Source organism: Triticum dicoccoides, chromosome 5A (assembly GCF_002162155.2).
Source record: "Triticum dicoccoides isolate Atlit2015 ecotype Zavitan chromosome 5A, WEW_v2.0, whole genome shotgun sequence".
Lineage (NCBI taxonomy): Eukaryota > Viridiplantae > Streptophyta > Magnoliopsida > Poales > Poaceae > Triticum > Triticum dicoccoides.
This window is the reverse complement of record NC_041388.1, coordinates 58,036,134-58,049,951: the sequence shown is the minus strand read 5'-3', so window position 1 is coordinate 58,049,951 and position 13,818 is coordinate 58,036,134. Positions and strand designations below refer to the sequence as shown.

The following is a 13,818-nucleotide window of genomic DNA, read 5'->3' as shown; positions in this document are numbered from 1 at the left end:
TGCGCTTCAATCTTATCTAAGCACATTAGGATGGCTACTTGGGTCCTGATCTCAGCTTGGTTATGCATTCAGTGAGCCATGTACATCAACATTAGCATATGTTAGTAGGAGAAGATTAATTCCACGATACAAATAGGCTTACTAACACATGCAAAATCACTCACACTGTACCATAATGTGAGGATTATATAACCCATCAATCAATAATACGACAAACTTTTTAAATTGGCTTGCATAACAGAGTTACAAATGATTATCTGATATGGTCCCTTTTAGTTCTAACTCACCAATTGTTGTCAAAACAAAAAAGTTTCTTGGAAATACATAAGAACACAGTATTCACTAATAGGGACATTTGATCGAAATCCTCCAACTATATGCATTAGACAACAAAAGTAGAAGCAGCAACACAAAATAGAGATGAAGGACTAAGAGACCGCCTAATTGTAGCACCTTCCGGTAGAACAAATGCTGCCATGCCTCATTGGCATCACGAAAGACACATCCTGACAGTGTAGTGCCTCCATCAGTGGCTCAACACCACGCCTCCCCACCATGGTCCATGGTCATCTACTCACCATCCTGTCCTGTAATACTTAAAAATGAGTGAAGGTATTCAGTAGGATTTTTATATAACAAAGTTTAGTAGTTCACTGGTTGCCCATTGTGAATGTAATATTTTGATCATTCAAACTTCATTTAAAAAAGTATTATTAGAACTAATACCCACACAGCTAATAAGGCAATATTGTGGTTGATATTTTAATGATAAACATTGTAACTGGATTTTATTGCATATTTCAGAGTCCAGATAATGCAAGAGTAATGTTGGTCAGAACTTCCAGTTGGGTGTATTAGTAATTTGTATTATTGTTTCTTTGAGCTTGCAAGAAAAGGAAAGTAATATATGCTAGGTAGCTAGCCATCTTGCCAATTCATCAACACGCAAGTGAGGGTAAGTGATTCCTAAATTCAAAGTTACAATTTTATATTGTCAACGTGACTTTTTCTTCAAGAGGGATGTTCTAAGTTGCATCAGAACTTGAAGGCCTCGCCAGATACTAATCAGTACAACAGTAGTATCAAGAAGCAGATGACATTATTGGTGTGATCCCAGAGCAGACGAAGCGGCAGACTCAAGAGTCATGGAACAAAAGCATGCAATTACATCTAGCAAAAGAAACGACATCCAAAGAGGAGAATGTAGAATTTGAAATCAAGGTATAGATTTGCCTACGCTGAAAGCACAAACGCAATTCATTCTTTTCAGGAGTAAATCATATCTAAACAGAGTTGATCTGCAGGTTCTTGAAGAAATAATGGAACCGATGAAGAAAAATATACTATAGAAATAAACAAGATGAGCGAGAAAAAACATGGTGTAGAGTTGAGTAATTTAGCCATGGAAACTAATTTCCAATGACAAACTGAATCGTGTTCCCCCGCTTCTTCATATTTCGTACAGTTTCACCTATTTTTCATTGCCTCATTATTATTTATCGAGGGAATGAGACTATGATGAAATGAACAATGAAGCACTAAACCTTAATGCCAACAGCCTTCGACAAAGAGATTAAAGGCATACAACCAACAACCATATAAAAAGGTACACAATATGAATTCAAAGAGATTCGTTGAGGAAAAAACTCATTGAAGTGACCAGAAACTGAACCTTAGACCATCTTAGGCATGTGTGCCCGTGTGTGTCGATAGCATCTCACAGTAAACGAAATCGTGGGAGACAAACCTGAGCAACAAAATCCAGGAATTAATAATCCAGGAAAATATCAATTATGTACCTTTGTTTTAATAGGAACATCCACATTGATGTGGTCATGGATCAAAAAGAATGGCATGATGAGCTATATTTAGGAATGATGCTCAGGCATAGACCAAGTAGATCACATGGGAATAGAAATCCTTCCAAGTTCACTGGTCATCCACATGCACCAATGAAACTGAATGTGTTCTGCTTATGCGCATGATCAAGCCACTTTCACATGAAAGCTACAATGAGATCTAGAAGGAGGGATGCCTCTAGGAGAGAGAGGCATGCGAGCAGAAAGTTTCCTTAACAAGGCAACCCCTAGGAAGGAATAAGCAGCCACGCATGCAGCGTTGCCCAATCACTGGCTCTTTCTATTCCTCGCAAAGCTATTTGATTAAGCTCACCATAGTATCCACTCAGCACTCGACTTTAATGGCCATGAAAACTAAGTAGTGGTCACCTTTGAATCCCTGCACTCAAACAAGAAATGCCATCTTGTAAAATTCAAATCAATTAAGTTTTAATACCTTTGTATTACCAATAGAAGAGGCAAAGTAACACACTCAAAATTACATATTAGAGAAGGAAGGCGAAAATGTGCATCTCACTGATCCAAATGAACATGCTACAATATCAGCGGAATAGGTTAGTGCATTCTAACTATATGTATCAAGGTGTAGTCTGTCACTTGCAAATAAAAAGGCTTTCATTCAGATCATTACAACACCTCTGAGAAATGGGAATGGGAGTTCACACACAAATTTCAAAGATACTGTACATGACTTGAAGAAGCATTTAGAGTAATGGTGCAAATTAAATCGAGAAGATATTTGCGGCAAAAAGTTGCATCCAATAGTTATGGTACATAGTAGCACAATCCTTTCCAATGAAATATTTACCCAAAATATGGTAAGAGAAATGTTGCATTTCTCACAACATTTACTGCACGGACACTGAACTATGGCCTATGAATCACAAAAAAAATTATTCCTGATTTACCTCTAAAAGTTCATAGACAGATCGCCACCCCTCCCTACATGAGCAACATGAAGGAAACAAAATTTAGCCAGCCCTTAAATTAACACAGGATAGCAAGTCTAAAACTTACCAGAAAATGTATCAATAACTGGACAGAGGTACACTTGCAACTCAGTTGAATCTAGACTAAGTACTCTAGAGCTCCATGCTGCAGGAACGATTTGCCCATTGTAAAATTTAAGAGAGACGAGTGAGGTTACCTGCACGAAGATAGGAAGGAGGCACTGCCGTGCCCTTGCTCTCCTTTTTGGCACATCAGAACCGGCTGACCTCAGCATAGAGAAGCACATGAAAGAATAATCCATGGGTAAAGGGAAGTCTGGATTCCCAGAAGCAACCAGTAGAGATTGCATATTAGTTTGTACATAAATTAATGACTGAACCAAAATGTTGTGAAGTTAGGAGACTGTATACCTTCTTCACTCGGTCCGAAATCTCCACAAGTGGTAAAAGCTTCCTTCCCATGGTCAACCACAATAATTGTTGACAGCTTGAAAAGCACCAAACCTGCTGGGAAACGCTGGCTTGGATTGCTACACAAAATAATCATGGTATTCTTATATGCACTCTAAAAGAAACATCTAGCAAAAAGAAATTTAATTATCTCTGTATGTTTTTGTATCTGATCTGAATACTTGATGTTTCCAATCACAATGCTAATGATATACCCAAACCATGATGAATTCCTACACTGTCGAATCAACATGTTAACAACTACGGCAGCTTGATTAGTAGGCACAACTACAACAAACTAAGGTACACACTAAATGATGCAAGTATGAAAATAACTAAGGTGGATGGTCTATTAATCTATGCATCAAAACCTGGAAATAAATTGTATACCTTTCTTATGCCGTTCTCGAACAAATAGCTATTAGTGCACAGTTGCTAAACTGCACGCTAAAGAACACAAAAAACATCAGTTTTTTGTATTGACTAAATCCTATATATTCATTTTTGTTCTATGCTCATGGAGTGCTTGGTGTGTTGCTTACAGTAAGTGGTGTAGATGTAAAAATATGAACATAAGAAGAAAAACATGGCTTTATACGTTGCTTCTCAGATAATGCGTGCAGACCTTTAGAATAATAAAAACAAAACTTACCAGATTATCAAATTTTATTGAGTTTCTAGAGACATAATTAAAATGGTAAAGATGTGTAAGACCATGTTGTCCTAAATAAGTGGAAAGAGAGAGAAGAAAGATAGTGCTATCCAAGAAAGGAAATATTACTATACGAGTTACATATGGTGTTTGGTTCGGACTATTTTGCCCTTATCCGATTACATCATTATTACATACCGTTACGTTTGTTTGGTTCAATTTGCACGTAAACAGGTTCTGCATTAACAAGTCCTACCATAGCTCAAATCCGATATCGGACTATCCCCACCATAAATGAAACGCGTTACCAGAGCTAGTCGAGTCAAGCGAAGCCTCCCAGCCCAGATCGCGTCTGCCGCAGATCTCGATCCTATCGCCTACCTATCGTGAGCGGCGACGCCGGTGGCGTACAGCCTAGAGATGTACACCCCCTGCTGTTTGAGGTAGTCTTCTTCTCTGGATCCCCATGTCATAACCATCGTTTCTCCTCTGCTTCCAAATCAAGTACCTACATCTAATGTGATCCTTTACTGGTCCAAACCAAACAGAGCAACGAATGGTCCATTACATCCAAGATCCCACCGTGATCCATTTACGTGCATTACCACCACCAAAACCAAACACCTCCATAGAGGCATCCTTGTATCTTTAAGTCCATGAAATACCCCTTGCATTGCCAAAGATAAGAACAATAGGAGCACCTAAAGATGGGAGTACTAAGTAATGTAATGCAGGATTTAACGTTCCAGTATCCTAATGAAAAGTGAATTTTGGTTAAAAAACCTAACCTATCAAACAGAAAACACAATGATGAAGTAATCTAGAAAAGAAGCTCAAATGGAAACTGGAATTCTTTCAAGTCCAACTGAATTTAATCAACAATATTATGCAGATATGAAGTATCAGGAGCAATTGTTTTCCTCTAGCTATGTTTTAATTCAGTATTTGGTCAATCTCAAAATCTAAGATAGCATGCCCATGTCCAACATGTAATAAGTTAATTTACAACTGTTGGCAAAATTCAATGAGTAAGATTAGACCCTCACCGAAATACGGCACTCTGGCGATGGTCTCGAGCATGAAGAACCTGGCGTAGTCATGATCATGGTACAACACACCGAGTATCAGAACGACCGCATCCTATGGACATGGCAAAATGTAAGATAATGACATGTTCAGCTCAGGCAATCAGACCGAAAACAAAAGAGTTGTTTGTATCACTCAATCATTCACCATGAGGAATATGTTGAAAGACTGCTCGAGCCTGACGACCCAGTCACCGTCGCAGTAGGGACAGAGAGGAAAAGAGAGCGGCCTGGAATTAGGCTTCAAATTATGTGTCTCATGAAAGAACACAATCAGTTTCATGAAAGAACAGATTATGTGAAATAGTCCTAATCCACCTAACCTCGTGTATAATCAAGCAAAAATACACCAAATAGAATCATAAAGGATCATGTGGATGACATATATTCGTTTATGCATGTATCCGCGACGATTACAAACCTAATCTGTGCACTAATTGTGTATACTGTCCACGCAAAGGTCAAAGCTCAAATTGAAGATGTGGTCTTGTGAGAGTTCAGATGCAACATACACTTGCTACTCAACCTAATTCAATGCAACACTCCCCGGATGCGCCACTGCGGCTGCCGTTTTGCTGCATGAGTAATATTCAGCAACAGCTCTAGTCGAACATCCAAGAAAAATCATATGATCACAGCTCGATGACCAAAGGTTTACAAACTTTTGGCAACAGATATTCCTTGAATTTCTGCTAACATCCAATGATGATAAATATTTAGTAACCAGCAGAAATAGAAGTTGAGCCTCACCTCACACCTGAGCAAAGCACGAGCAGAGGTGGCATATGCAATCCTTCCTCTTGCCGATGGCCTCCCGCGGAGGAGGAGGCGCTGATGACCGTGAGGAGGCGCCCATTACACGACGCTTATTGGGTTGGATACTGTAATTAAAAGCAATGTATCATAGAGAAAGCAAGCCAGGGCCCTCTTCCCCTTGTTCTTATCCACCATCATCTTGCATACAGGCCTTGACTCCATTCTCCAAATGGAATACTGAAAACAAACCATGGGCATAACATCTAAAAAACATGGCATAACATCTAAAAAAATCATGGGCATAACCAAAGCAAACTAAATCTGTGAATGTGATTATCTGAATAAGCTGAATGAACATAACAAAAAATCAATCTAATTAACTATTCGTAAGTGAATCACCAGCAATGTCTACATCAACCAGCTGAAATAACTGAATTAGGGGGCCTCACTGAACATTTGGCTTGCAGGAATTTCATCAAACACATAACATGTAGAAAACATGGATCGGGTTAACGCTAGCTTTCCTTATAGAGTAGTGGGGACTGATGAGGCTCCTCTGGCTCTCACCTCTGATTCCCTCATCGGCATGACTTGCTGCTCCAAGTCCATGTAGCTCCCAGATCCTGCATGTGCTGCTGCATCACAGGAGAAATGGAGAAGAGACAAAGGGGAAAAGAAACGAATGGGATGTAGGGGGTCTGTTACCTGATGGTGATAAGGGGAGGGGGATTTGGCGGCATTGGGCGACGGAGAAGAGGCGAGGGCGACCATGCAGCACCACTCTCATGGTCAATCCGTCATCTGGATGGGACGGCGCTGTGCTGCGGCTCAGGAGCGAGGGAGATGTTGCTTGCAGGGGCACTACGTCTTAGTTCTCCCACAGACACCCGCTTCACCTCGCTAGACCTCACGCGACAGCCGTGGACACGGAGGATGGAGACACGGTGGATGTTTTCCTCTCCTCAACCCCCTCCTCAAATGAGAACCACCTCCACTGCATCTTCGCGTGCACAAAAAGAGATGAGAGGGGAATACGAGCTGATGATGGAGTGGGAGCCGGATGCGGCGCCGGCGGCAGCAACCCTAGCCGCCACTGTGGGGAGGAAAAACAAAAAAGGGAAGAAGGATTCGTGTGAGAACAAGAAAAGGGATACACTGACGTCTTTCTCTCTCTTGGGCAATGGCGAGTGGGCACGTGGATAGCCCCAGCGAGCGCCCCATATGTACACCTTATTGTTTTGGATAGCCCATAAGGTTAAACTGCATATGTTGCAACGAGTCAATCATCAAGAATAGTCAGTTCTTACCGTTAGGTTCTGTCATGGCAATAAGGTGTCCGGCAAGATCTTCATCCATGAGTGCCCAAGTGCATCTAGCCACCATGCACTCCAAGAGCGAGTGCCTTCACAAATACGGTGTCCGAAATATGCCCTAGAGGCAATAATATTTGTATTATTATATTTCCATATTCTTAATTAAAGCGTTTATATTCTATGCTATAACTACTATGATCCTGGAATATGCGATTCAGTGGAATACTCATATGCACGTGTGGAATGATAAACGGTTAAATAAAATGTTTCTAGTCTTGCCTCCGAGACTAGCTCAAGTGTTGTTCGTGATCACGTTTTCCGGATCTTAGGATATCGTTAAGTGTAACCATAGTCCTAAAACAACATTGAGATTATGACGTTGGAAGAACGATCATATTGAATAGACCCAATCTTGTCTGTTATGAGTTGGGTTAATATCGTTTGCATTGAAGTGTAATAACACAGAGTGTTAACGTGTGATCTTGCTCCTTCGACCATGAGAGTATCGTGGTCACTTCTTACCGTACAGTGAACTTTGGGGTTGCCCAAACGTCACCTGTAACACAGTGATCATAACAACAACTTACAGGTTCATCAGAAAGTTTGACAAGTGGCCAGATAGCTCTAGAGTGGGATTTGCTCCTCCGACGATGGAGATATATTTTAGGGCCCTCTCGGTGTGACGGCGTCAATTATCATATGGACAGACATAGGTGACTTCTTCACGGGATGTCGGAACACAATAACGAGAAAGAAGAACAAAACTGGCAACAATGATTTCGGTATAATGAGCATAGTGATGACTCAGGAGGATATGGATGCATCCCGAGTTTTGTGAAGTATCATGAAGCAAAGGAAACATCACATGATAACCAACATGATAACCAAAGGTTCACTCGAATATCATTCGTGTACTCACAGCAGGGACCAATGTGAACGTCCATGGTCCCGCTGTCGGTCATTGAACAAACGGTTTCGTTCATGTCTGTGAGTTATCGAACCTACGGGGTCACAAGATTTAGGCAATCATGATCTGCTGAGTGTTGGTAGGACAGGAGTGATGAGAATATATTTGTGGAATTGTTTCATTAATATTTGGAATAGTTTCAAGAGGATCCAGAAATGTTTCGGGGTCACCGAAAGGGTTTCGGTGAATATCAGATAATACCGGGTATTACCGATAAATATATATAGGTGGAAAAGATTTCTGAGGATGTTAAATTATATATATATATATAATGGTCTAAAAATATTTATAATATTTATATATTAAATTTAGTATCAATGGGTCTTAAAAGGCCAAGTGGTGGAAAGAATTATGGGCCACAAGGGCCCATAAGGAAGTGGTGCCCCCTTGCCATATAGGGGGCCGAATTGGACTAGGAGAGGAGTCCCCCTTGGCCGGAGTCCCAAGGAGGGACTTTCCCTCCTTGGTGGCTTGCCCCTTCTCCTCCTCTAACCTATATATACTAGGGTTTTTTGCTCTATTGAATACACAAGTTTTGGAGCCTCCTCTAGTTCTTCTAGTTCTAGTTCTAGTTGGTCCTAGTTAACTAATTAGAGCTAGGCTAATACTCTTGTCCTCATAATTAGAAGTTTAGTGTGGTTATAATCTCCTCCCTATAATTCTCCGACAACGATTAGCTCTGGATGGCGAAGCGTTGCTGAATCGTGAAGGTTGCACGCTTGCAACCAAGTAGAGAGGCCATGCTTTCGGTCTTCGGTTCGAAGGACTATTCATGGGCGGTTTGCGGGATCATTCATCGACGGTTCGTGGGACTCCAAGTACGAACTACACCAATAGGTTCATCTTTCGCTCCAACTCGGTGACGGTAATGATCGTGATCCCAACCAATTATGCATCTTCATATTGATCTTATGTGTGCGTAGGTGCGATTTTTTTGTTTTCTACTACATTTCCCAACATTCGGTCCTCCACATAATCGGCAAGAGCATGAATATGTCATGTGCTGATGTGCTCTCATGTCCTCAGTTGGGATGGAGTGATTCGACAAGTGCCAAAGGAACATCCAGATCTTCGCCAAAACTTGCCCATTCCATATCATTTTCCGTGCCCCCCTCATCATTGTTTGTACTTGAGGATCTGGTCGTACCATCAAGCCATGCCTCCCGTCTCTGCCTAGTGGACGAGCATCTTGTATGTCAAGCACACGAAAAATATTCCATTCCTTTAAAAGTTCCTTCCCCGAAAGTCTGCCAAAATCCGGGTGAAGATGGGTATCCCCAAGATCACTGAAGCATCCATTGGCATGAAAATCTTCTCTACACGTTGCTTGTTCCACATAGCTGAAGTAGCATCAATAATCTCAACCACATAAACCGGGGGGGGGGGGTAACCAAGCACCCATATGCCTTAGCATTTCATCACGGGGTAGCCAGTTATCATCCCAAATGTTTGTTGTTTAGTCGTTTCCAATCCTCCTGATCAATCCTTGATTCAACACATCTCTATCTTCCAAGATAGTCCTCCAAATTTGACTATGATGATTTCCAAGATTTGCATGTAATATGGATGAGTTTGGACAATAGATTCTTTTTAATAAATGAGCGCTTAGAGATTCAGGCTGTTGCAGAATGCGCCATGCTTGTCTCGCTAACATGGCTACGTTAAAAAGCTCAAAGTCTTTCAAACCTAGACCCCACAACCCTTTTGGTTGTGTCATCATTTTCCACAAGACCCAACATGACTTGCAGTGGCCATCTTTGCTGCATCACTAAAACTTCTAGACTAGCATGTTTAAGTGCTCACATAGCCCTCTTGGAAGTTTGAAGCATGACATGGAAAAAACTGGCCCTACTTGGGCCACCACTTTTACAAGCAGTTCGTTACCTGCCGCTGACATGGTATTTGATATCCATCCTTGGATCTTATTTCACAACTAGTCATTCAAATATTTAAAGGCATATTTTTTATGAACCAATATCAGACGACATGCCCAAGTATTTCTCGTTGAGAGTCTCATTTGGGACATTATGCAATCCCTTGATCTCATTCCTAACAGCTTCTGGAACACCCTTACTGAAGAATATCCATGATTTGTCACAATTTATTCACTGACCAGTGGCCTGATAGTAAATATCCATCACTTGGTTGATCTCAATGGCTCCCACACTGTTTGCACTGAAGAACAACATGATGTAATCTACGAATAACAAATGGTTTAGCGGTGGCACAGAGGATGCCATCTGCAAACCATGAAGATTTGATTACTCACTTTTGGATTTGAAGAGGCACAAAAGGCCCGCTGCTGCTAACAAGAACATGTATGGGAAAATTGTATCCCCTTATCGAGTATCTTGGGATGCTAGATAGCTAGACGTGCGTGTGCTAGCTCACTAGATGTGCGCATGTAGTTGCACATTGGGCCTAGACTATAGCCACGAGCACTTGAGGCGAGATGTGCGTCGAATTCACCATTCAGTGAGGTATAGAATCGCCCTTCCTTTTTTGGGCGCCCCTATGTCTTGCTTCTAGCGAGAAAAACTGTTCACTCGCATGAAGAGACATTGTAATGGGTCGGCCCAATAGCATTGTTCGCTCGATCGTTTTTTGTTCGTTGGTTTCATTAGTTCATTTTATCATTAATTCACTCGATTTCATTTCCCTTTTGTTTTCTTCTTAGTGTTTTGTTACACTTTCAAAATATATATAAAATACACATGCTTCAAACAAAATACTTAAGTTGGAAAAAATGTTTGTGCAGTGTTAGAAAAATATTGGTGTAACTATACAAAAATGTTGATAGTGTTGGGGAATGTACTATTTCAAAAAAATTCCTATGATCACGCAAGATCTATCTAGGAGATGCATAGCAACGAGATGGGAGAGTGTGTCCACGTATCCTCGTAGAGCGAAAGTGGTAGTGTTTAGTAACGCGGTTGATGTAGTCGAACGTCTTCGTGATCCAACCGATCCAAGTACCGAACGTACGGCACCTCCGCGATCTGCACACGTTTATCTCGGTGACGTCCCTCGAACTCTTGATCTAGTTGAGGCTGAGGGAGAGTTTCATCAGCACACCGGCGTGGTGACGGTGATGATGAAGTTACCGGCGCAGAGCTTCGCCTAAGCACTACGACGATATGACCGAGGTGTCTATCTGTGGAGGGGGGCACCGCACATGGCTAAAACATCAACTTGTGTGTTCTAGGGTGCCCCCCTTCCCACGTATATAAAGGAGGGAGGGAGGAAGAGGTCGGCCAAGGGTGGCGCGCCCAAAGGGGGGAGTCCTACTCCAAGTAGGATTTGTCCCCCCTTTCCTATTCCTACAAGGAGAAGGGGGAAAGAGGAGGAGGAGAGAAAGGAAAGGGGGACGACCCCCCAACCCCTAGTCCAATTCGGTTTGGGCTTGGGGGGCATGCCTCCACCTGGCTTCTACCTCCTCTCTTCCACTAGGGCCCATGAAGGCCCATTAACCCCCCGGGGGGTTCCGGTAACCCCCCGGTGAGGGAATCCTGGACTAAGGGGTCCTCGAGCGTCCGGCCTGTTAGCCATGGGCCGTACTGATGGGCCGTGAAGATACAAAGACCGAAGACTGCAGCCGTGTCCGGATGGGATTCTCCTTGGCGTGGAAGACAAGCTTGGTGACCGAACATGTAGATTCCTTTCTTTGTAACCGACCTTGTGTAACCCTAGATCCTCCCGATGTCTATATAAACCGGAGGGAGACTCAACTCTTGTAACACTCATATTCATCAAGATCAATCAAGCAGGAAGTAGAGTATTACTTCCATAGAGAGGGCCCGAACCTGGGTAAACATCGTGTCCCCTGTCTCCTGTTACCATCGACCTTAGACGCACAGTACGGGACCCCCTACCCGGGATCCGCCAGTTTTGACACCGACATTGGTGCTTTCATTGAGAGTTCCACTGTGACTTCGCCAAAAGGTTTGATGACTCCTTCAATTGTCAATAATGACGCTGTCCAAGGAGAAACTTTCCTCCCCGGACAAATCTTTGTGTTCGGCGGCTTCGTACTGCGGGCCGATTCGTTCGGCCACCTGGAGCAGATCGAAATCTATGCCCCTAGCCATCAGGTCAGATTCGGGAGCTTGAATTATGTTGCGGACATCCGTGCAGACTTGATCTTCGCCGGATTCGAGACCGCAACTACCACTCCTGGTCACCCCAAGAGACATGACCTAAATCTGTCATCGGACTGCACCCATGAGACAGCTCCCGTAACCGCTCTGGCCTTAGACCCAGAGCAAACCGCGCCATCCAAGGACGGGAGGCTCAACCCCGCCACGGAGGCCACTGATTCCCCGGCGTTGGAGCCGCACATAGACTCGATCTCACACGATGCCTATGCCACCGGAACTTCGGACTCGTCTCTGGTTGTAAGTTCCAAACCATGTGAACCCGCGGACACCGAATTTGATTGTTCGTCGATCTTCGAATTCAGCACCGCAGAAATCTTCCAGCACTCGCCCTTGGGCGACATGTTAAACTCATTAAAAAACCTGTCCTTGGCGGGGGACTCACAGTCGAACTATGTTCGGTTGGAACTAGGGGCTGATGATGGAGAATCTTGCTTCCCACCCACCACCCACTCCATAGCCACTGTCGAGGACTTAACCGACATGCTCGATTACGGCTCCGAAGACTTCGACAGTATAGACGGCGATGCCGAAGAGTAGCAGGGCCGAAACCCGCCACTCACTGAATGCGGGACGGTCGCTTCTTCATACGACGTGTACATGGTGGATACACCTAAAGAAACTAACGACGATGACAAAGAGGATCTAGTTGAGGATAAACCTCCCGAGACACAGCCCGGACGCCGCCATCAGTGGTGCCGCTCTAAGTCACGACACGCAAAAGACAGCAATACCGGCACCGGAGAAAACAACACCCCGGACGATGCCAAAGACAATGAAGCCCCTAGGGCAACATCCAAACAAGATGAACTGGAAGACGGGCACGATAGCCCGCATGAACAGGCCATAGACGAAGACTTGGAGGACAATAACTATCTTCCGCTCTCCGAGGATGAGGAGAGCCTCGGCGATGAGGATTTCATCGTGTCTGAGGAACCTCTTGAGCAGGAGCGCTTTAAACGCCGGCTATTAGCCACCGCTAGGAGCCTGAAAAAGAAACAACAACAGCTTCAAACTGACCAAGACCTGCTCAACGATAGATGGACCAAAGTTCTAGCTGCTAAAGAGTACGACCTTAGTGGACCAGCCAAAAGCTACACAAAGCGTAGATTGCTACCTCAGTGTGATGACAAGGCGCTGGAGCCCGTACCATCACCGCACAATGCAGCAGGTCAACCACAACTTGGTCCGGATAAAGCGGCAACTCAAGCCGAACACCAGACCGCCACATTTCGCCATGAAGGCAAGAATAAAACAGCTCAGGGTCATACATACGACCTTCAACAGGACTTGGATAGTAGAGCGGGAAACGCAAGATCGATCTACGGGTCGCGAGGACACGCCTCGACACACGACGACGGCTACCTATTCGGACGTGACAAACCTAGCCACGCCCGGGACGAAAACCACAAATGGACTCCATCGGAGGTACGTCACAGTGTGGCCCAACATAGAGGCACCGCACACCCTTTTTGCTTCACAGACGAAGTAATGGATCATGAATTCCCAGATGGGTTCAAACCCATGAATATCGAATCATACAATGGAACAACAGATCCCGCGGTATGGATCAAAGACTTCCTCCTACATATCCACATGGCCCGCAGAGATGACCTTCATGCCATCAAATAC

General features: G+C 43.6%; 1 protein-coding gene across 1 annotated transcript; it reads right to left on the bottom strand.

Moving 5' to 3' along the window:
• Nucleotides 1-204: 204 nt before the first annotated feature.
• Nucleotides 205-6,865, bottom strand: LOC119299294. The gene is made up of 11 exons (XM_037576534.1): nt 6,458-6,865; nt 6,320-6,387; nt 5,747-5,989; nt 5,145-5,226; nt 4,958-5,051; nt 3,221-3,339; nt 3,007-3,071; nt 2,768-2,801; nt 2,229-2,238; nt 1,673-1,747; nt 205-587 (listed from the first exon to the last, which is right to left on the bottom strand). Exons 3-10 carry the CDS (start codon nt 5,779-5,781, stop codon nt 1,674-1,676), a joined length of 513 nt encoding a protein of 170 aa, XP_037432431.1. The 5' UTR covers nt 5,782-5,989; nt 6,320-6,387; nt 6,458-6,865; the 3' UTR covers nt 205-587; nt 1,673.
• Nucleotides 6,866-13,818: the final 6,953 nt, after the last annotated feature.

Bases quoted from the DNA above. Each gene is read 5' to 3' on its own strand.
- LOC119299294 (XM_037576534.1), bottom strand. From the start codon at position 5,781: ATGCCACCTCTGCTCGTGCTTTGCTCAGGTGTGAG. The intron at 5,052-5,144 runs GTGAATGATTGA...CCATGTCCATAG, and splicing joins CTTTCAACATATTCCTCATG to GATGCGGTCGTTCTGATACT. The intron at 3,072-3,220 runs GTATACAGTCTC...TGCTGAGGTCAG, and splicing joins TTTCGGACCGAGTGAAGAAG to CCGGTTCTGATGTGCCAAAA.